Source organism: Micropterus dolomieu, linkage group LG14 (assembly GCF_021292245.1).
Source record: "Micropterus dolomieu isolate WLL.071019.BEF.003 ecotype Adirondacks linkage group LG14, ASM2129224v1, whole genome shotgun sequence".
Taxonomy (NCBI): Eukaryota; Metazoa; Chordata; class Actinopteri; order Centrarchiformes; family Centrarchidae; genus Micropterus; species Micropterus dolomieu.
Window position 1 is genome coordinate 22,991,261 of NC_060163.1, and position 23,996 is coordinate 23,015,256.

Below are 23,996 nucleotides of genomic sequence, written 5' to 3' on the forward strand. Positions count from 1 at the left end.
AACAGTAACAGTTGTGGAGAGCTGCAGATTCGGGTGATGATTTTCTCTAGGTTCATCACTAAAGCCCCTTTCCACCACTTGCACCAGCTCGAATCGACTCTCCATTGCAGATTGTACCCCCTCAATGTAGCTAATCGTCATAGCAATGCCTCAAACAACTGCCGCGACGTAATGTTCACCGCGACTCACACACACCAGCTGTCTCTTGATTCAAGTTGAAACATTTCAACATTACTCAGAATGTAAAGACAGAATAGCTGTACAAAAAACGTGTTTGTCTGTGAGCTGACTGGCCGGCGGCTCATTCGGTTCTTCCAGCGGCAGCAATTGCGGAGCTCCTCAACTTTAAGCACATTTTCGATCCATAAATTTTCATAAAACTGCCAATATTCGAAATCTACACAGTTGATTACTCACCTCAAAACTTCTCAGAAGTGGATTTAGTGATGAAAAATAAATTGTTGGCCCCACTCGAAGCGAATAGTGACGTTTGTCCCTGACCAATCAGTGGTCTGCGGTGTTGTCACATCCTGTTTTAGTATCGCCTCAGCTTGCTTGGAACCTCGACAGAGGTGAAAAGTACCAGGTAGCAGTTACAAGTACAACTTTTCCCCAATGGAAAACCAACAAAGTCGAGGCAAGTCAAGCTGCTACCAAGTGGTGGAAAAGGGGCATTAGAGCAAATCCTTTCACACTGTTATCTGATACGCTTTTATTATAAAAACATTGATTATAGCTGCTTTAAAGTAGTAGTAATTCTAACCCAAACCATGATGATTTCCATGGCGTTGTTTGTATTTGCTGTTGTAGAGGAACACGTTTCTAGGAGACAGGCTTGTAGTTGCACACACAAAAAGTTGCAGAAGTTGTGTAAAGACTGTCTAAAAGATAGCTTTACAGAGTTCAAATTCTGCTTTTTTTCTGACCTCTACACACCTGGGTGATTGATGCCTGAATCGGACATTCTTGTCTGACTGTTGGTTTCTGAAAATTAATTTTAAAATAGTTGTGGGAGGAGGATTCAGATGCTGTTTGACCATGTGACACACACATGTGAAGTATATGAGGCCTTTAATGTCAGCCAGGATATCCGCAGTGTCAGTCAGTGCAGATCAAATAAAACTTTTTAACCAGCTAATGATTTCATGGTGTAATTCCCACAATATGAAAATCATCACCACCTCTTCTTTTTGACAAAGTATCATCTGTTTTAATTGAGCTGTCAGATGCTACTGTTAATGAAGACATGTTAAGACATCCGCTGATGTGCCCGTCTAACACGTCTAAATCTGTCAGCCCACAGAAGCTGTGTACAAGCCAACCGCGCCTGCTTTTACTACATTTTTTTTACAGCCTCAAGATTTTACATCAGTGTCCAGTTGCAGTGCAGCTCTGCTTCTCATGTCTACACGTATAATTCACTATTCATGAGTTCTGCTCACCCAGGCTGACTCATGTACCATACAGACAGCAGCAGAAAGTTTTGATATTAGAGACAGAAGAAGAAATGTTTAGGTGCTAATTCAGGGTAAAAATACTTTATCTTGTTCAGAATATCTACATTTACTCCGTGTTTCGCCTCATGCTTGTGCACATGAGAGCTGCCTAACCTGCTAATAACACTTCCAGGAGAAAATGAAAGCTGATTGTGCTTCACAAGGTGATATCCTGGGGGCTCTCGCCGGAAGCAGGGAGAGGAAGTGGTGACTCCTGCCCGAGGGAAGAGTGCAATGATGGGGGTGGGGTGGACATGCCTGGCTGGCCGTGGCGTCCGTGGTGTCGCTCACACCGTGGCCCTCTCGCCACCCGTGTCAACACTGATGACTTCAGCCTGTGCCCTTATGAGCTCACCTTGCTAGGAGAGATGCACAAAGTGGGATTAGAGCAGTGGCAGTGTCAAGGGGGATAACTGTGTCATACCTTTCATCTATTAATGCGTGTGTATGGTCACACACGTGCAGCTGTTAATACCTGAGGGTTATCTCTTTCACCTGTGTTTATGAAGCTGATTCTCCCTCCAGGCTGGCCGACCTGTGACGGCCAAACAAGCCACTAAAAGGTCTTAAAGAATGCTGCTGTGTGACAAACCACTTTCTGTTTCAGACATTGAGCAAAATGATGTGATTGGTTACATACTGTATGACAGCGTAAAGGGACACTTTGACAATCACAAGAAACATTTGTGAAAGTTAAATTTGCATATTTGACTGGGACTGAAACCTTACCTGATGCTTTTGGAGGCTGCCACAAATACCAACTTGTTCAAACATCAAGCAGGACAAAAATAAACTATATTCTATATAAGACCCATCTGAACATGCTCATATTCTTGGCCTAACACAGGCCTGTGCTGGGAATAAAATCATTTCAAGCCTTAAAGGAAATTTCAACCTTCTTCTCCCAATATCTGTTGTGATCATGGGACCTGTACTCAATAACTCCTCTGTTAAGAGATGTGGTCCTCCTAAAGAAACCTAAATGAACACATGTTTTGTCTACTCTGTATAGACACACATATGACAATGTATTTTAATATTAACTAATACTGACATGGAAATCTGAAGATAGATGTGTTTTTTAGTTGATTTTCATTAACAATTAAAAGAAAGCAAATAATTATTATAATTTTAGAAAAGTGGACTTTTTATTTCCTTAAATTATATTTATAAATTACAATTAATATATTTTGGATTCATTTCCATTTTGCGACACTAGCCAATAACAACTGTAGGCTAATAGTCTTTCACGTCATCAAACTCATTTAAAATATGGACATACAGTCAGGTTATACAGTTTGTTTAAGCCTTTCATGATTCAAATGGAAAATGAAAACAAAATCGTGCTGATGATGCAACCTGTCAACTGCTGAACAGCTAGAGTAAAAACTCGTTGATTTCATGGAAACGGTCTGAAAATAACCCATGACGCAGAAGAAGTAAAGATGTTTTATTTAATTAACTAAACAACAAGAAATCCAATAAGGTAACTGTAGGTGGAGAAAGTGTCAAAAGTGTTTTAAGACTGGCAGTACAGCAAAAAGGAGTCATTTAGATAAAAAATAAACGGCCATAGGCTAATTAATAATCACAGAAAGAAAAAAAATTACAGATAAAGAATCGTTTGATCTGGGGGAAATGAATAAAACCAAAGCGCTATATTCTAGTTTATTAGTAAATTGTAAAGTGAATTTCATGCATAAGACACACATTCTGTTACTTATTGCTTACAGTACTACAATTACATTATTTGCCTAATTAATTACGGTTTTAATTAACTATTTTGTCTTTAGTTTGAATTCACTCGCTTGCAGGTCATCATTAAAACATCGTAAAAACAATTTCATAACATCACTTATTCATGTACCCAGATCAACCCTTAACGAAAATGCATGAGAATATTCCCAGTAGGGAGTTTGTGACATTTAATTGTAAATATAATGTAATTGTAATTCTATAACAGCCTAATAATTATTCTAGAGTTAATTTTAGTAAATATTATTTCCTGTATTGTCATTTTAAAACGTTCCTGTCGTGTCTATATTTCAAATCCTTCTAAAATATATCAAGGCAATTACAGTCCCTTTATTTCAAACTGCAGTGAGTGTGATTTGTGTTCACTTAACTCTCCGATGGGGGGAAGGCTCTTTCATAAGTGGAGCCTATCACGTCTTGCGTCTCCATCAGACACACCTCCAAAATATGACCACTTATAAAATGTATATATCATAGGATAGAAAACGGAGCGTGTATTTGAGTCACTAGTAGCGACCAGACAATCACCTATTCTGGTAATTAAAAAAAGTTTATATGTCTCACTAGTCTAATGACACCGAGTGAGGGATATTTTATATCTTACATTATAAACTCTGACCGACCGAGATACGGTATTTTAAAGTTTGTGGCATGGCAGTGCGCTGTGAGTAGTAGGGGAGGATAACAGTCCAAACTCTGCTGTTTTGTGTTTGTTTTGTTTTTTTATTGTACATGCACCTATTCAACTGGACGCAAGAGCGGAGCCGTATGACATTACGCACAGTCCGGGAGCGGGGCTGCAAATGGGCGGCATAGGTGGCAACCTTTACCTCAGCATGTTGAATGGGACTGAAACGCAAACTTTCGGGAAGAACACCGACATCAGCAGTCACCTCCACCGCGGCGGCAAGGATCTAGCCGAGTTTAAAATGGGGATTCAGGACGCGAGGTTTTACTACCCAGACTCTGTTCAAAGCGGACAGGACGCTCTGGCTCTGCCGTACCACTCAGACCAGGCGGTGGGAGGGTACGGAGCGCAGCCCGGGAGGTTTTACGCACAGACCCTCAGCAGTTGTCCGTACGGCGGCGTGCGGTCGCCGCCAAGAAGTGGAGCTGTGCAGGGTTTCATCCCGACGACAGGAGACGGGTTTCCTTCAGGCGGTAAAGACTTGTACTCTCCTTCTCCGGAGAATTACCCGGGGAGTTTTCAGCACGGCTACCAGCGGCCGCCTCTCTACCCTTTACCTGGGCTACAGGTGTGCGGGAAGACTCAGGCTCTGCTCAATAACTATCCCCTATGGGCCAAGTTCCACAAGTTCCAAACCGAGATGATAATCACCAAACAGGGGAGGTAAGTCAGACTGACAACTCCAAAATTTCTCACTTATGTTTCCACACAATAATAAAAATTGGTTATTTATTACCCTTCTGATTATTAATATGGCTTCCCACGAAAGGTTTTAGCAGGGAAACTGTTAGAGAAATACATAATTACGCACCGCTGCCCTCTTGGTTTTACACTTTCTAATTTACTCACAACAGCCTTAGCTTAATGACGAGCATGCACCGCTACATCAGAGTAACAAGCTATGATTTACCTTAAAAGAAAGGTTTTCTGAGAACTAAAAGCACGTTATGCCCCTGTCATGCAGCCTTGCCGTGACACCCACCGATTGGAGGTCATAGTTGACTTTTGTTTCAGCTCCTGTTTACTACAGGAACACATCACTGGTCAGGTGACTGAGGTGTTGGCACCCTGGGGTTTTTAGTCGGAGACTGTGGAGAATGACCTCTGAACCACATGTCGTTACACTGCTTTTGCTCAAAATTGGTCAGAGCTGAGTTTAGCTTATTAATTAGGGTATGAATAGAAATTAAACAGGGTAGAATATGCATAATATACTTGGCAATGTATTTGAAATGTATCTCTAGGATGGTGCTGTAGAATTAAAAATACTTTAATTGGCCTAACAAACAAACATATTTTTCTCAGTAAACTCCAATTGGCCTATATGCTCTTTCACGCTTTTTCTTTTGTACAAATTGGAACACATCAAAATTTGCTTTGGGCAAAAGTTGTTCAGGAGCTAGAGAAATTGTGGAGCTAATATCAGTTGCAGGCTGAGTTGCTAGAAAATATCTTGACTCCACTGCTTGACCTCTAAAGTCACAGGGGTCCATTCACTTTAACACAGCAGGGATTTAATCCCACAACGGAGAGTAATCACTTAAAAATTCACTTCTTTGTAGTGATTAACGTGCTTTTTGTTACTTCTTAGTCCCACTTCGCTACACTACCCGTGTAATTACTTTCCCCAAAGGTAGCCTATTAAATATTTTATATTCTCGAAAAATTTGGAAAAACAGCTCTCTCTTCCTGTGATTTTAAACATTTATAGGCTCCACAAACTCAAATCAGTGCCAAATCTAACAGTTTTAGATGTCTTATCTCTGCTCAGACGAAAAGGGTGTTTAAAGGGACAGGGTGATAAAGTGAGAAATAAACCTCAAAAGCGACATCGACGATAATACTGAAATTGAGATTTTAAAAAACACACGTAAAAGCGTTTCTGAGGCAGGTCTCAGAGCTCCTGACCTGTGAGGGGAAGAGACTGCGCTGCCGGGCCTCTCTGAGGGGTCACCGAGCATTAAGATGCAGTCACGTCGATGAGGATTAATTCACTAATGTGCGACACTTGTGTTTGACAGAAGGTTTCAGGCCATAGGTTTCTCATGGCTCGGATATGTGCACAGAAAACCAGCGCGCTGTCACATAATTGGACACTGATATTTCCAATGGCTTCACTGCTTGTCAGCGGAACCTGCACATTGTTTTAATTAGGACTAAGTAAATTTATTTTAAATTGTAATTCTAAATAATCTCATATTCCTTTTAAAAACGTTTTGCTGTTTTACCACACTTTTTTGTGTTTTGCTTTTTTTTAGTTTTAAAACCAGGAGGATTCACAGATTTAGAGCAAGAATTTCAATTTGCCGGCTGCAATTTACAGTCTGGCAAAATATTCCACTTTGACCTGCATGCTTTCTTTACTTTCTGGTTCACAGCTGTACCTGCTCTCAGAGCTATTTTTGGTGCATGTAAATTGCATTTTTCTTTGAAGTAGTTTCTCAAAATAATTTCTTTACATTTTCTTTATTTTTGTTTTAAACTTGAACAAAAGATTCTCTGTTCCATACTTCACCGGATGTCAACAATATTAGTTATTTGGTTTGGGTGTGTGTAGAATTTGTGAGTGAGGTTTTGTGAAAACAAAGAAAGTTTCAGGTAGTTTGTGTCTCAAATATATTATGCCCCTGTGTGTGTGTGTGTGGGTGTGTGTGCGCGTGTGTGTGCGTGCGCCTTCTAGCATTTGACATAACTAGTCCTGGCAGATTGCTCTGTAGAAATACAGACTGTGGTCAGCACCTATTATCTATCAGATCATGTAATTAAAATACTGAATATATAGAGAGAGAGTTTTATAGTTAGTTATATAGTTTTATATTAACATGTTATTGTCACTGCTGCCACGGCAAAGGAAAGCTAGCACTCAAACGCACACACACTTGCTAGACTTTTCTGCACAAAAGTGTAAATTCTACCCGCAATAACAAAAGGATCCGTGAAAATGGGCGCAGAGGTGTTATCCTTCCACATGAGACAAAAAGCAAATTTCATGTTGTGCAAAAACCACAAACCTCATTTAAAGAAAAATTCAAATCCTGATGATGATAATGTTGCCTTTTATCTTAACTCCCTCCCTCACATGTAGACCTGCAAGCATCCAGCACAGTAAGTGATGAAGAGACTTTTTAAAAGCATAACAAAAACTACTGCAAGATTCTGGAGAAGTTGAGCAGAGCTGTAGTTTTTTCAATATCACTAGCGAAAGCCTTCTTAAAATTTCATCTTGGGTTCAGGCTCCCACAATAATTTTGCTATGATTTTAGAGAGAAGTCTGAGGGTCTGCAATGTTAATCAAAACCCTGGTATCTATAGGAGAAAGGGTGAAAGAAACTCTAGAGAAAAGTATAGAGATGGGTCAAACACCACTGAGGCTTTAGATAGCCACGCTGAGGAGGTGAGGCACCTTTGAAGGTCAGGAAGTAAAAGACTAGATTCTCTTTTTTTTTTCTACTTTCTTCAGCCTGCACTAGACGCTTGGTGTGCAGCCCGACAGATCTCTCAGAAGTTTTGCTCATGTATCACACCTGGGCTTTGAAATCTAGAGGCATTTTCATGGGCTGTAGCAAAGGGGAGGCGAATTCATCTGCAATTCTCATGAACTAAACTCAGGTCACCACGTTGATGCCATTTCAGGCCCCGCTCAGCCTGTGTTTGACTCATTATCAAGGCAAAGTTCATCGAGACTACACGAAGATGAGTCGATTTAAACATGGCGTCATTTTCTGTTATCCATGAGGTTGAAAACAATGAATTAAGAAAAAGCAGAAAGAGGCTTTTGAGATGCAAAATAATGGGATTTTCAGAATTAAGTGACTAAAACTGAAAAGGGAAAGTGAAGCTTTTTTCCTCTTTCATCTGTCTTTTCATCTGTCCAATGTGCTGTTCCTACACCTGTGCGTTAGTTTAGATATGAGTCAGGAAGACAAACTTTTCCCTACTGTGGTTTCCAAGAATCGCATTCATTTAAGGGGGACTTTTTTCTGGAAATAACAATTGAATATTAATTGATTTAATAATGTTGTCCAAACTAAACGTTTTTCCTAGAAGATCTAAAGATTATTACTGACTCACAAATCATGTTAACAAAGTTCTGCTTGACCAGTACAGTGCATGTGTTCTAGGAAGGAGGTAAGAATGACTCAAGTTCTTAACATACAAAGACCTTTCAGGGAAATAATGCAGAGCTACACTTTAGTCTTGGAGGAAGCATGCTCATCTGCTCTCTCTGCTCCACCGACTCCACATTGTAACATGTATCAGTCTGATGTCTGGTAGTTTTTCACAGAGGAAATAATCCTTTGATTTAATCTGCTCCCAAGAATAGTACTGTAGGTACTTAATACAAGGTACTGCTATTACTAGCTGAAGATTAAGTTCCGTCTTAGCAGAAAAGCAGAATTATCATGCTATATATTGACACTTTTATTCTGTTAATATATTTAGTAGTACATAGTCAAAGTTTTAAATGTAGTATTTTTAATGGACTGCAGCTGCTTAAAACATCATCTGCATTTATACTCATTGAATAATCAAGTTTCTTTCCAAAGTAGGTCTGTCACATTTAGGGAAATTATCACTTCACAGCACCAAGGAAATTAGAGTGGGCATCTTCTCTGTTGTGTCTGGCTACAGACATTTCAACACAACGTAATACAGTAATGTTATGCATGTTAATTATCACGTCAAAGAACAAATTTAAGAATGCAATTTCTCATCACAAGCACGGCAAGGTGTCGTTTTAAGGAATGTTTGGAAGGTCTTGTGTATTAGTTATCTTTACCTCACTCTGTCTGAAAGCAGAAGTGGGCTATTTCAAGGTTTTGACAGTATGAGTAGTCACTTCCTGTTCAGCTGTTAATGTGTGCATATGCAGCTTTTCGCAGAAACATCTAGTGCCAATATTTTCAGATAGCTAAACAAGTGCTTCCTTTTTACCGTATAAATAAGCTCTTCTAATAACTTTAGTGGTTGAGTTCACCTCTTTTTGAGCCGCAGGCCAATCCCTGCTGGCCTCAACGTTTTTATTGAGAGGGTTAACAAAAACACTGAGGCTGAGAGAACTGAAAAAGATACTGGTTATTTGTTAGCCAAATGTGCCTGTTTTCTTGAATATGAGTTTTCTTCAACAAATCCCATGAAAATACCAAAACTAATAATGAATTCATCTACTAACAAGTATTGTGTGTGTATCCAAAGCCTGATATATCTTCTCCCTCTGTGCCATATAGCTCCATTGTTGTCCAAAACTGTTCACACATCAGTGAGCCACAATGCTGCACTGGGTGACATGTTTCTTCAACACCATGAACACACACACTGTAGTTTATTTTGACTCAATCCCACATACACTGTCCTGCTGCCGGAAATACTAACTAGAGCAACAAATGTGTTAATCCACTGATGAAAATAGTCTCCAACAAATGCACCATGCACCATTTCCTCCTTCTACAGTGAGCAGCTGTTTAAAGAAATTACTGATATATATTTGGGACCTAAACATTTAACATGTCATAGACAATGTAGAGATGTCTGAAAGTAGTGAGAAACAGAGTAAAACATTTTTGGTTTTGGTATTTTCATTGGATTTGTTGACGATTAGAAAAATAAAGAATAACACCAGCCTTATCATTTATGAGGTATGAAGTATCAGATGACATACTACACTACAAAATTTAAATTTTAACATGTCTAGTCATTCAAGTCAATACAGATGCAAGAGAGTCTGTGTTGCAAGAGTGCTTGTGTCCGGCAGCAGCTGTAGACTGGCATGTTTTCGTCACAGATGATCAGGCGTACACACGGTGACAAAAACTGGACCTGAACTCCTGTCCGGATGAATCAGCGGGTGCAGCGCGCTCATGTAGAAAAGTCCTCTCCCCGGTGAATATCCAGTTCCTCTTCTCCTCTCAAGCTTCTGCCATGCATCCCCAGGACAAACCCTTCACCCCACCCTCCCTTCACTCCACCCTCTGCTCTTTCCTTTTCCCTTTCTCTAACCTCTGTTTCCCCCCCGCGGTTTCCCCTCCTGCGCCCTCTGTCTACACAAACCCAACCTCCTCCCCCTTCCTCTCTCCCCAACATCCACACAGTTTATTTTGATTTTTTTAAATGTCACCACCAGCGGTACTGTCTCTGTTTTACTGGCTGGTTCACCACATTTTTCTGTTTCTATGGTATTTTGTCAGAAAAAAAGACTATTGTTATGAGTATTCATGTGCGTATACTCCTGGATCAGGCTGAGAGAGCGCCAGCCGTTTGTCATTACTGTCAAGTTTCCAATGAATCAGAGTGGCACACTGGCAGGTTGGTTAGGGAGTCTGTCTGGTAGGTGCATAGCTGCAGGTTTGATTCCCACTTGTGTCGAAGTAAGCATGTATTTGTGTATCCATATACTGCAAAAGCACTTTCTGAAATGCAACAGAGAGAGCTGTGTTACGTGTGGTTGTAACTGTCAAACTGTAGTCAGAAAGCAGCAGAACTACTGTACACTTCATTACCATCCCGCCACCACACTGACAATACCTGCACGCTAACATGTGTTTTGTGTTTTCAGCGTCTCTCGGGTTAACTCTTTACGTAGACGCCCCCGCATGCAAATACCCCTGTGTTGTGTTTTCTATGGTTTCTCCCCTTGCTGAGTTCTGATTTCCTATAAAAGGCTCTAGTATAGGTGAATTGACAATATCAGCGTAGCAAAAACGATAACTACCTATCTACTTTCTAGATTGCTCTCAAACCGTGTTGGTGGATTGATCCATTCATATGCTGAATGACTGAGTTTCTTTTTTCACTTGTATTAAACACTGCAGTGGAAGAAGAGCCCTTTCACCTGTTCTTTGCGAGCCTCTAAAGAGCTGCTGCCGCTATTTAGTTTCACCCGAGAACTATGATTGATTGTTCTCCCCGCGTAGCCAGAAAGACCCAACTGGGACGCTCATGACAGGGTTTTGTCTTACCAATGAAGGGTAAGAAGAGTGTGTATGTGCTTGTGTGTGTGTGTGCTCAGTCCACATGCATTCACCATTTAAAGACACAATCCAGAATATATTTGACCATGTAAATGTTTCATCACATACATTCTTGAAAAGTCTGACTTGTGGAGCTTCAAAATTAAAAGAAACTTTTTTTTTTTTAAATTCATGCAAACATTTACAAGCAATTGTTGACATTTGCCATCCAATTTCTTCATTTTAATAATGCTAATATATAGTGTAAAGAATATTAATACAGAGCAGCATTAATACATTTCTAAGTGTGGGGCTGGGTATTAACGCCTAGTGTCACCATGAGCTCTTGTAGAAATAATGATAGCACTTAATAACAACATTTGTCCTATCCTGCATGAAACTTCATGAAGTCATTGTGTTGGGGAAATATATTTTTAATTAAATTGAATAAAGTGTTTTTTGCCGTACATCCTCATCAACAATGATGGGCCCTCCAGGTGTCCCCCTAGCTTGCTAACAGTAGCCTCGAACTCATTGTCTCTTTACACACCTCACTTGTTTTCACACCACTAAATGGCCAAACTGCTTCAGGGAGGACACACTGAATTTAAATGAGATAAATTTCCATCCAGATAACCGTTTTTGTTGTTTACCTAAACTTCACAGCCAAAATGGAGGATTGTCTCTTCTACAATTGCTTTATGGGTTTCAGACTGAATAATTATTATAAGGTTAACCTTTGTTTTTGATCAAGAGCCCTGTGCTTTAGTGTATTTATAGCGGGGATCATAAACTGTAGACTTAAGATCTTATCTATTTGTTCCACCCACACCACAGTGTTTTAGAAAAAAGAAAAGAAGAGGGCGTTTCTGAAAAGGACATATTTTTTTCCTTTTTGTGTACAGTCTTTGCACTCTTCTGTGACTAATTTAAGCCATGCTGCGTTTAAAACACAGTAATGGCTTCCATACTTCTAAATTCCTTCAATTCATTTGTATTAAAAGAAAACGTTTAAAAGTAACAAGGCGCTTTTATTCAACCTCAATTTAAAAACAAGGAGTTATGCTGCAAACATTTTCCAGGCAGGTCGTGCAGTTTAAAATAAAACTCAAACACTTTTCACATTGATATAATTAAAGGAACGCCCATCACTCATTACAAATGCTCCACAGCCTCAGGTGCTGTTGGCCCATGTAAAACAGCTGTGCAAAATGTCGCACCAACTACCCACTGGTGATTTCATATTGACCCAGACTGCAGTGCGGGACCTCCAGGTCTGAAAAGTGAAGCCAATAAGGAAGTGCCATAAACATTTCTTTCTAAAGGTCAGCAGGGGGCGACTTCACTGGTTGCAAAAATAAATCTGTTTGCATTGGAGTCTATGACAAAATCACCCTACTTATGACTTTATTTATTACCTGAGTAAACACTTTCCTAAGGAGAATATGGTCTCAATTACTAGATGTGCATTTTATAAATTATGGTCCCATTTAGAGTAAAATAGATAACTGTAACATTTTGGTTGCCTAGAAATGTTTTGATAGCATTTGGTTGCAATTTGTCTGTGGTCTGCTGTTCCTTTTTTGCAGTTAATATCACAGTTAAAGTAAATTACAGATTCACCTTACTAAACAAGCTAGCTGGCTCCACCCTCCTCTCGTCCAAATATGGTCACTGTTAGTTGCAAAAAACCCAAGATGTCAATTGCCAAAATGCCAAACCTGAGGCTTTAAACAAAACAATGGTTGACGTCCATTTCTTTTATACAGTCTATGAGCATGACCAACACATTGACATTTTTAGCTTTTTGTGAAATATTTCCAAAATGTAATTATTGCAAGATGATGCAACTGTGTTTAAAAACTGTCAAAATTTGCATTTTCATTTTCACATTCATATGGTGATGTGTTTACAGAGCTGTACGCTGTTTAATGTAAAATGGGACCTTCTATGCAGGGTTAGTAATCCTGAGGCAGTAAGTGCTCCTTTGTCAACACTACATGCAATGTTTAGAGTATACATGAATATGCCACTGTAGAGTGTCAGTATCTGTGAGTTTGTGGTTTTATGTCTTCATGTTTTATATGTACCTTTTTCTTTCGATGTAACCACCCCTGGGCTGTGGTGCCCAGGGAAGCCCTGACCTCCCGGTTACCTCGTCTCACTGCAGCCTTGTGTGATCAAAATAAGTTCAATATGTAAAGCTCCAGCAATCAGGAGCAGCTCCTGGGGCATCTTTTATTAACAGCAGCATTAAATATTCACCTACACTCATCCCCCCCATCAGCCATCCCCTCCACTTCTCGTCCATTACAACTACTCTTGATTCTTCAGGAAGCGACTTGAAGTCATGAGGTCCAAATAGGAATCACAGAATTGTCTTACTTCCATACATTATTGAATTTAAAGAGCTCTTGTAATATCTTCATTCACACCAATTGATTCTTTTTGTATTTAATATGAAGTATGACTTTAATTTTTTATTTTTTTTTGGAAATGTTTCCCGTCTTAGAAATATGCAGTTGGTTGGGGGAAGAGAGAACTCACCCTGAGACAAACTGGATAAATTAACCTTTATAGTCTAGAAAAAGTCTGTGTTCATCAATAGCACTTTAATAATTTATACTTTATAAAGTATTACACACTACATAGGTCAAATCATCTAGGTAGTACTCATACATGAATTTATATCCCCAGATAAGCACATATACTTTCAGCATTTGTTATTTTTCTGCTGCCACAAATTTAATCTGTTCCTCATACAGTTTCAGTACATCAATTGTTTGTACTGCATTTAACAACTGCTGACTCTTATAAACACAAAATTGAAAGAAACTTTTCAGCCATATGAGGATGTTTTTCTTTGCAGTTTCAAAAGAGTATAGATATATGCAGAAAAAAAATTTACTTAAACAATGATTAACCATGTTTTACCCTGTGTGCTTATCTAGGAGGATGTTCCCCTTCCTGAGCTTCAACATTAGTGTTCTGGATCCTTCTGCCCACTATAACGTCTATGTGGACGTGGTTCTGGCTGATCAGCACCACTGGAGGTACCAGGGCGGCAAGTGGGTCCAGTGTGGGAAAGCGGAGGGTAACATGCCAGGTACATTTCAAATCATAAAACATAATAAAAACCAAAGTAATGGATAATATTTTCTTTTTCTATTGCTGCTGAAACATTTCCATGATCACAGAACATAATTTACATTCAAATACACTAACAGTGGTTCAAAAACATTTTCACACCAAGGACCTCTAAACACACAGAAATTAGACCACAGAGCCCCATTTGGTAAGATTTTTACCCAAGGTCACCCATCTGATAAGATTTTTTACTTTTAGAGGTTTTTATTATAGAAAGTTTATATGAAACCGTGACCAAAATAGTCACACAATCTGTCATTGTGTTACTTACAGATAGAATTATAGTGAAAATATCCCTTTTTGCTGGGGATCCCTGGGCTTTGAGAAGCCCTACACTAAAACTAAAGAGTGCTACAGTGGGTATTAGAAAATTACTTTAAAAGTACTGATGTACATTATTTTAATAACTAAAATAGATTTGGACTGTGTTCCAAAAGCAAGTTTTATTTGTAAAATAGTAAACTAAACTGAATACAACCATCTCAACAACGGAAAAGATTAGAGAGCAGATATAAAAAGCAGTGATGGAAAGTAACTACGTAGGCCTACAGTATTTCTATTTACTCCACTATATTTTAGAAGCAAATGTTGTACCCAGCTGCACATAAAGTTGTTAATATAAGTCCCATCTTTACCAGCTGCAACAATAAATAAAAACATTAAGTAGCACCTTTCTACTCTCAAAGCACATTCACCCGATTTACACACATTCATGCAGGCTACTGGTTGCAGAGGCTACCATGCAAGGTGCCAACTGCTCATTAGAAACAGAAACTAAATTCACACACACTCACACACCAACGGCACAGCCATTGGGTCGCAATTTGGGGTTCAGAATCTTGCCTAAGGACACTTAGATATGCAGACTGATCGAACCGCCGACCTTCTGATTAGCTCCACCTCTTGTGCCCCTACTTTAAGTGCATTTTAATACTTTTGTATTTTCACTCAAAAACATTTTGAATGCATGACTTGTAACAAAGTATTTTTTCACTGTGGGATTGCTATTTTTACTAAAGTAAAAGATCTGAGTACTTCTTCAGCCACTGATTTAAAGTGTCTCCTGCTTACATCTTTTTCCTCTTTCCCTCATTTTGTATCCTATGATTTGAAGTGATGATTAGTAGAACATGCAGTTTATTGAATTTAGAGAGCCACCTTTTCCTGCTACTTGGACTGGCCAATATGCAAAGTTGCTCACATTGTTTCCCAATCTTTTTAAAGAATACATAGCCCAAATATTATATTTTTTTTATTTAAGACACTTACCCTCAGAAGGCATAGTCCATGAAGGACAAAAAAGTGCATTCTCACATTTCTTCCTGGTGCTTCCAATCGTAAATTCTGTTGATGATCAAGCATAAACTGTGGTCAATCAATGAGCTGGAGGCAGGTCTTTAGCTCAGTGCGTGCAACATGGAAGCTCTTCAGGAAGTGGTTTATTTAGCAATACTGTAGCAAACCTACATGCAGAAGTAGTAGAGGTTTTTGTGGACATTTAGATATTGCTTTTGCTGTAGTTGAAGTCAGCAGCGTCATCGTACATTCTGCAGGGAGTGAGTAAACCATACATGAAGAATGCATATTTGAATGAGCTATTGGCTGCAACTCTGTACAAGTTTAATGAAGAGTTTAAGAACTTTTGTTATGTTGGTCCATCAACTGCTTTATTAGCTTTATCAAACACAATATTTATAGCCATTCTTCTAAATTTAATAAAGCATATACAGTATCTCCATTGGTAACTTTTGAAAAATCATGAAGGGATGCTTCTTTAAGGTCACTGAACACAAAATTTGAGTGAGATTGCTCACATGCCTGGCCCCACTTTACCAACATCTTTGTTTTGTCTTCTATTTGAACTCCCTCTAATTATTCAAATTGGTCACCTTCCTTCACTCTTGTCCCCAATATATAAGTGTTCATTTTAAACCCCCATTTTTCCTTTTTTTTTGGAAGAAGTTGTTTGGGTTCATGGAAAGAAACATTTGATTGCATTTGACTGTTCTATCCTTCCAGTTTGCACTTCTGGAAACAACCTGGAAATCTGCTTCCATCCATGTCTCTTAATCCCTGTGCTCTTATACTCCATTTGCTCATTATTTGTTCCTGTTCACACCATAGGAGAAAAAAAAGAACAAAAAAAAAAACAATAGCAAGTCAACCAAGACGACATTTTCTGTGTGATTGATGATAGACTAACCACAATTATATAAATGAGAGAAAGTACAAGGTGTTGTCACACATGTGCCAGGTGTTGTGAAAAGGTGACTGTTGATGTGCTACTGTTGTGGAAACTGTGGTGAAACAACTTTACTCAATTAGATTTAATATTGCACTTATGTGGTGTGCTCGTAGAAGGTTAGCAGGTCATTGTGGTAACGTTGTGAAAAATCATGAGGCTGAGATTGTATCCTGCAATAAGAACAAACAAACAATTCATCCCTGTTAGCAGAAAATATTTGCTTATTTCAAACAAGGAAGTGTTTTTTATGTAAAATATGATTTTTTGAGTGTCTTTTACAGTAGCTTCTCACCCACCCACTTATTAAGTAATCACGTAAAAGTGATTTATTTTTTCGGCCTTGCACAAATATTGTCAACCAGTAACATCCACAAGATCTACAGCTATTGATATTGCATGTTGAATGATATTTATTTATTTATTTAACTGTCCATTATGCTGTGATTACAGTGAAAACATTTTTTTGCAATAAATCTAACAAGAGCGGCAGTAGTTAAAAGCTAAACTGGTCTTTTCTCTCCTCATCTCCTTTTCACCTAAAAGATAATGAATGAGCAGAGAGATTCAATTGACAAATGTGTGTTAATGGGGGATTCATTCTGTCTCATACTTCACTCTGGTTGCATACATTGTATTATATGGACCATCTATAGCATTTGAATGAACATGCAGGTTTTTAGATATGGCTAATGTTAGATTCATGCATGATAAAGTATAATTAAAATGGTTTTAGTAATTTTCTAGGCATGATAGGAAGGGAAATACTTACTACTAAATAAATTATAAATATTGCTCATGGTGTGCTTTTTCAATCTATAGGGAACAGGATGTACATGCACCCCGACTCTCCCAACACAGGAGCTCACTGGATGAGACAAGAAGTGTCTTTCAGCAAACTCAAGCTCACCAACAACAAGGGCAGCACCAATAACGTGGCACAGGTACTGCCCCTTTCTGTTCTCTGCTTTTGACTTTTTGTCTGCCCACATTTCCATCTGTGCATGTCTGTGTATTTGCAAAAGTGTGTTTTCAGTGACTGAGACTGTTTCAACAACAAAATCCAGCCATCACATTAAAAGCATCTGTTGCATTAATCTTTTAAAATATACAAATAGATTGTTTTTTTTGTTTCATTTTCCACATCACATCAGAGCTCTAAGAATCATATAATATATCTGCACACATATCTCCAGTTTGAATCAGGCTAAGGACCTTAGTTCTCTCTCTCTGCCCTCACATTTCCTGTCTGATTCTCTGTTTTCTTTAAGATAAAGGCATACAGTCTTAAAAAAAAATTTTTGCGTAAAAATTGCGTAATTATACTAGATATTAGATTGTCATTGACCCTCTCCTGGCCTGTCTCTCCTCTGCAGATGATAGTGCTCCAGTCTCTCCATAAGTACCAGCCTCGCCTTCATATTGTGGAGGTTAAAGAGGACGGCTCTGAGGATCCCTTCCTCACATCCAAAGCTCAGACCTTCATCTTCCCGGAGACTCAGTTCATTGCTGTCACTGCTTATCAGAACGCAGATGTAAGTCACATTAATCACAGGAAAGTAGTTTTGTGTGTGAAAAATAGATTTTAAATGGCATGAAGCCTTAAAAAAACTGGCTTTTTCTTGCAAATTATTGTCATACCCAGGTCAGTTTTCTTATGTACTTATAATTTACTTCCTTTTTAATCAAACCGATTTGGACAAAGCCTGAGAAGAAATTTTAAATTGTGTTCCCACTGACCTTGTTTCCTTATTTTTGTTGTGTTTTGGAGCAAACAGAATGGATCTGTTACTTTATTACAATAATGAGGTCTAGAGTTCAAGGATTCATGTCAGAGCCATGTTTCAGCTTTGGTTAATGCATGCATCCAATAGTTACACACACTAATTTGCATTGCAAGAATAGCATTACTATAGCATTACAGTAGATAAGTTAAACTATGTGTCATCTCACCTTATCTGACCTGAGTACTGTACATATGTGTATATATATCTACATCTATATATATATATATGTATAGATATAGACATATAAATATATACAGTAGATGTGTGTGCGCACTCTGTGGTTCAACCGATGAAGTCTTTCAAAGCCAAGAAAAGAAATGGTATATTTTCTTCTTTTAATTATTAGTCAGTGACCTCCTCTCTTTCTGCTCTCTTGTTTCTCTTAATGGTTGCTAACTCCTTCTCTTTTTCCAATGCCTACATTCTCTCATTGCCCTCCTCCTGTTCCTTACACAGATCACTCAGCTGAAAATAGACCATAACCCCTTCGCTAAAGGTTTCCGCGACAATTATGACACGTAAGTAATCTATAAAAAAAAAAGCTGTTTCGATATTAAAACTGAGAAAAAAATCCTCTCCTTTTAGAGGGGGTAAAGAACACATCTTTATGTGAACCTTGCATTTGATCACCATTAATAGTGAGACTGGATCACTGCTGGTACTTAAATGTTCCTTTTAATATTGGAATAGATGCAATTACTGTGCTGCTCGAGCAGGCTGCAGTGAAAGGGTGTGAGGGGCTGTGAGATGTTTGATAGATAGTTTGAGGTTTGGGCAGGAAATAACACCTTCTTTTTTCTTTTCTTCTCACACTCTTCGCTTCCCCTCCTCCTGCCTAGGCTGTACGCTCCTCCCGACTCTGATCGCCTCACCCCCTCCCCTACAGAGAGCCAGCAGCTGCTGCCAGGGAGCTGTTACCCCCAAGGCTACCTCTCTGAGCAGTACATGAGCCCCCTGCCCCAGAGCCGCTTCTATGGCCGCGAGCCTATTGGTATGGGTCAGCAGCACAAAGACCCATCCTCCAGCCCTGGTCCTCACAGCCGCTGGTATCTGCCTCCTCAGCAGGGTGTGGCCCCCAATCGCCTCGACTTCACTTCCTCCTATGATGGTGACTTCTCTGGAAATGGTTTCTACAAGCCTTTCCCCTTGCAGACATCCACACACCATGCCCTCAGCTACTACCCAGACCATCCTTTTGCATCTTCCAGCGTGTCTGTATCAGGAGCCACCTCAGCGGGCTGGACCACCAGCCGGCCCACCCCTCAGTACCTCAGCCACCCAAGCAAGCCTGGCCCCAGCCTGGGCTGGTTTAGACCCATATCATCCTCCTCTTCCTCCTCATCTTCTTCCACATCACCTGGCAACCCCAGGCTGCACCCTCCCTCGCTCCTAGAGCCTCTGCAGTCACCCCTGCTGCAGGACAAGGCCAAAGACACTGTGGAGGTGGTGGGAGACGACCCCTGGCTCGAACCTCCCTCTGTGAAATCAGCGGCCTCAGCTGACTCAGGCCTGTTTGAGGGCGGCGTGGGGGACAACAAAAAGAGGAGGGTGTCTCCCTACACGTCCAGCACTGAAAACTCCCCACCCCCGCGCAGTGGAGAGGTCTGTGAGAAGGACACCAACAGCGATGCAGACTACTATGGCTATTACACCCACTGATGACCTCACACATCACCGCAATTGCCACAGTCTCTCCCAGCGTCTTCCCACACCGCCCTCATGGACACGTATTGGTCTGTCCAGTCAGGTCATGACTAAGGGCTGGAACAGTCTCTGTTTTTGCTGCAGACAAATACCCGAACCACATAACAGAACATGCAGCCTCATCTACTGTCACATCAGTCCACGCAGTCTATAAAGTCTCCTCTTAAAGTGTCAAACGATTACAGGAGGAACTTTCAAGGTTACTGTTAAAGTTAGTGTTGAACAGAAGTGCTTGTGACTGCCCTAAAGTCACATAAACACCATACAGACAAACAGACCTGTGACTTAAGCCTTTGAAACATCTGGAGATTTGGGGAGAAAAAATGATCTGCATATCTTCTTGCTGACAGACGCCTGCAGGGATTGTCTGTTCTCACTGCATCAAACACCCTCTCTGTCTCTTTTGCTCTGTCTTGCTCTTGTTCTGTCTCTTCCTTCTCACCCTCAGCCATTCACACATACTCTCACAATATGGTCACGTTCATTTCCCCTGATGATTCTAAACAGAAATTACATTTCACACACTCTCCTCCCCAATATATTTTTAGAGTAGCTCCCACAAGTGGCAACGGAGGAGAGTTGCGGGTCTTTGTGTCTGAGCAAACCAATGTCAGGAGGTTAAGAGAGCTTAGCAAGCACATGCTCTGAAGTACACTTGCTCTGTTCAGCTAGGACAACCTGTTTGTTTATGTGTGTGTGTGTGTGTGTGTGTGTGTTAATGTAAAGTAAATCAGAAACCACCAGCATGAAGTGGCTGAGGGAGGCTGTTGAAAATTGCAAGGAGGCAGTTGTTTTTTTTTTTTTCTTAAATAAAATTAATTGATTTAACCGAGGCTCAAAAAGGCTAAATAACAACAACAAAAGGGTGTGTGTCTATATAGCGGTAGCAGAAAAGCATTATGAACACAAGCCCTGAAAGCCTTTTCGGACACATCATGACAACGGCACTACTGTGATCTGAAACCAAATATTTGCAATGGCATGCGACAGCTTTTCAATGAGCAAAGTGGTCAACGCAGTGAATGAGTTTGCTCAAATATTAATAGGGACAATTCTGTCCTCCCAAAATACTGGTATGCAAAATCTTTCTTTGTTTAAAAATGGCTATTGGTGAGAAATTCAAATTGGCTCCCTTCTCACCTCCACACAGCTGGCCAATCACAGCATGAAGTGGGTGTGTATGCCAGATGTAACTTACGTTGTAAAGGTGTAGGGGGGGTTCTGAAATTTTTCAACCACCCAAGAAGCAGTTATGATGAAGCATGCTGGCAGCATTAAAGCATGATGGTAGTACTTACTTCACAAACCTTTTGACACAAATCTTTTGAACAAGCTGTTTTGAACTGCCACCCACTGGGATGTCACAAAAAGTAGTAATATTCAGTATCTAACTTTTCTAATTCTGGGTCTGAATCAGGTCTGTAAACTGCTAGATGTGACAAAGGAGGGATGCAGCAGTACTAATGGATGAAGAATAATGCTCCTGGAGTAGAGGTGGATGTAGAGCAAATAATGTGAACTGGTGAGAAAACCTTGCTGTGTTAAAGACATTCAGTGGTCAAACTAATTTGTCACAAAAACCCATTTTAAGGTGTAGCTCAAACTCTTCTGTAACATAAGCGTTCAGGTCATTTAAAAACACGTATAGCTGATTTAAAACACTTACATATTAGCACCAGGCGTGAACAAGGACAGCTGGATGCTGCTTGCTTTGATAACAGGCCTCATTTTAACAAAGGCCCAGCCCCCTGCTACAATCAGTCGATGTGAAAACGCTCCTGTCACTACACACAGATAAAGCAATCAATTCCGACGTAACTGGAAAATTGGCAGAGGGAAGTGTGACAGCTTAAAACATACACACACGTACACACTTTACATGGACAAAATGTTGACCACAGTGCAGTATTGAGATTAGACTCCAATCAACGAGTCAAGTTAAATTTGGTTGTTTAAATTACAGAAAGTATGTTTGAGAATCACTAATCCTGGAGCCCTTCTGCTGTGGTGCTGCCTGGAGGTTTCTTCCCATACAGTAGGAGCAGAGCAACAGTGCTGCAGACGTGCAGCTACAGACATATAAAAAGTGGGTCAATCAGAATGGCAACATGCACCTGTAGGTAAATAGACGAGGCACTGTCACGATAGGAACAGGAAGCACAAAGTGACCAGACAGACACAGAATTTCCCCCCTAGTCTTCGGGCCTATCATGTTGTGACACTGGTTGACAGAGGCCCGGCTCCGAGCCTGGTGACAGAAACAAAGAGTGAGGCTGCAGTCGGCGCTGATCAGAGATCTGCTCCTCATTCCTCACCAGGTGTGCTAATGGCCTCAGACAACACTGGGGGCGACAGACAGGCACTTACTCGGTGCAGTGCAAGGTTACTGAAGTCTTTTCTGAGGAAGAGATGAAATTACTCCCACTTCCATTACTTACTTTTTTATGTCTGAATTTAAATATAAATCTGCACAAATACCCAAAATTAGCTGATGAAAACAGTAACAGCGATCTATACTGTATATACTATTGTATATTTACTATGCTCTCATTTTAAAGATCTATCTACTATAGTGAGAACAGCCAGACAACAAAAGATTGACATTCAGAGTCAACCTAAGAATATAGTTTGACATTTAGATGAGATTGATGCCACTCTTCAGCCAGGAGATCATTAGCTTAGCATAAAGACTTGAAGCAGGGGGAAACAGCTAACCTAGCTCGTTAAAAAAATACCCCTGCATGTAGCCCTTCATCAAAGCACAAATTGTCATTTTTGTACTTTTTAAACAAGCAAGAGTGTTAACGTGTGAGCTTAGAGGTGCTGGTAGGCGGGTTTTGTTAGCTTTGGACAGAGCCAGGGCTACGGCCATGTTTGCCTTACTAAGGTTTCACATGTCAAGACAAAATTTAAGCTCTTTTCTGAGCTGATTTTATACAAGCATTGGATAAAGACTGGGATTTACACTGGAATTTAAAGACAATCATGATGCATATAGATGTGCATCACTTGGCAAAATGGTCTTAATAATGATGTAAATGCAAAAAGGACAAACTATTTGACAGTTCACTCCTTTACTTGAACATTTAAATGTCAAAGTAAAATGTTAATGAAGTGTTAATATTATGCTGAAAACAGAACGGATATATATTGTATGATCAACTGATGAAAAAACATGTATGTTGCTTGTGTAACATTTCCAAAAGATGTGCTATTTAATGTTTATGTTGACATCTGTCAGAGAAAAAGGTGATGATTTTTAATGTACCTTAAAGAAGGTGTAAAATGGACAATTCTTGTTTCAAGTGCAATTAAAGGAAAGTAAATTAGTTTAGAATTAATGAGGGCATTGCAAAAACAATGAGAGCAAAGTCTCATGTGATCACTGGCCTGTGGACGGTGTCAGTTATTTATTTTACGTGGTGGTTTGTTATGTGGTTCACTCAGTGATCCTGCACCTACAGGAGTGCAAGATCTCACGTCAAACAGCAGCAGAAAATGCTTTCAGACACCTCAGGGAGGACCCCTGCTGGATATCTCAGCTATTACAAGCCAATGCCTGATGTTTAACCTCTAATACCTCCATTTCCCATGAGTCTGTGTTTCCCTTAAACACACATTTCCCTTAGTAAGAGAATAAGACTGTGTGCGGGAACTGTATTTCCAGAGATTTTACTGTATGATATAGACATTGAGGCATGAATAAGGGAGACAGACTGCGCAAGGTCAAGCAACAAGCATGTTATTTCTTGTGTGTGATCCACGTGCACTGTTTGTGTCAAAGGAGCAATAATAACTCCGTTGACTCTTTCATTAAGAGCTTATAAATTGCGATGCATAAACAAATAAGAGATGACAATTTCTGAAGGGGAAAACTGTTATTTATTAAAGATGGCATAATTGTGTATTGTATGTTGTTTTTTTATTCCTGAAATTAAAGCTTACACATGACAAATCTGTCTGTTTTGATGTGTTGATCTGAAAGCACAAAATGCTACATATTCAATATACTGAAAAATTATGTGAGAATCCATTTGTGCCATAATTTATTTAGATTTAAATATTGTAATAATGATTTGATACTTACCATCCGTATCCTACAAACATTAATCTGCAGTCGACTGCAGTTATAATTAATAAAAGTATTAATAATACTGAAAAATAAAAACACAAATCTGGTGTTGACAGTTTAATGTACTGTATAAATACAGTATGTACATGTTTCCAACC

General features: G+C 39.6%; 1 protein-coding gene across 1 annotated transcript; it reads left to right on the plus strand.

Annotated features, from left to right (window-relative positions):
• The first annotated feature begins 3,822 nt into the window (after positions 1–3,822).
• Positions 3,823–23,712, plus strand: tbx21 (T-box transcription factor 21). Its single transcript, XM_046069827.1, has 6 exons — positions 3,823–4,602; positions 13,838–13,992; positions 17,098–17,219; positions 17,652–17,810; positions 18,519–18,580; positions 18,902–23,712. Exons 1-6 carry the CDS (start codon positions 4,055–4,057, stop codon positions 19,719–19,721), a joined length of 1,866 nt encoding a protein of 621 aa, XP_045925783.1. The 5' UTR covers positions 3,823–4,054; the 3' UTR covers positions 19,722–23,712.
• The last annotated feature ends 284 nt before the right edge of the window (positions 23,713–23,996 follow it).

Excerpts from the sequence above, each read along its gene's own strand:
- tbx21 (XM_046069827.1), top strand. The coding sequence starts at position 4,055 with ATGGGCGGCATAGGTGGCAACCTTTACCTCAGCATGTTGAATGGGACT. Across the intron at positions 4,603-13,837 it reads ATAATCACCAAACAGGGGAG|GAGGATGTTCCCCTTCCTGA; the intron begins GTAAGTCAGACT and ends GTGCTTATCTAG. Across the intron at positions 13,993-17,097 it reads AGCGGAGGGTAACATGCCAG|GGAACAGGATGTACATGCAC; the intron begins GTACATTTCAAA and ends TTCAATCTATAG.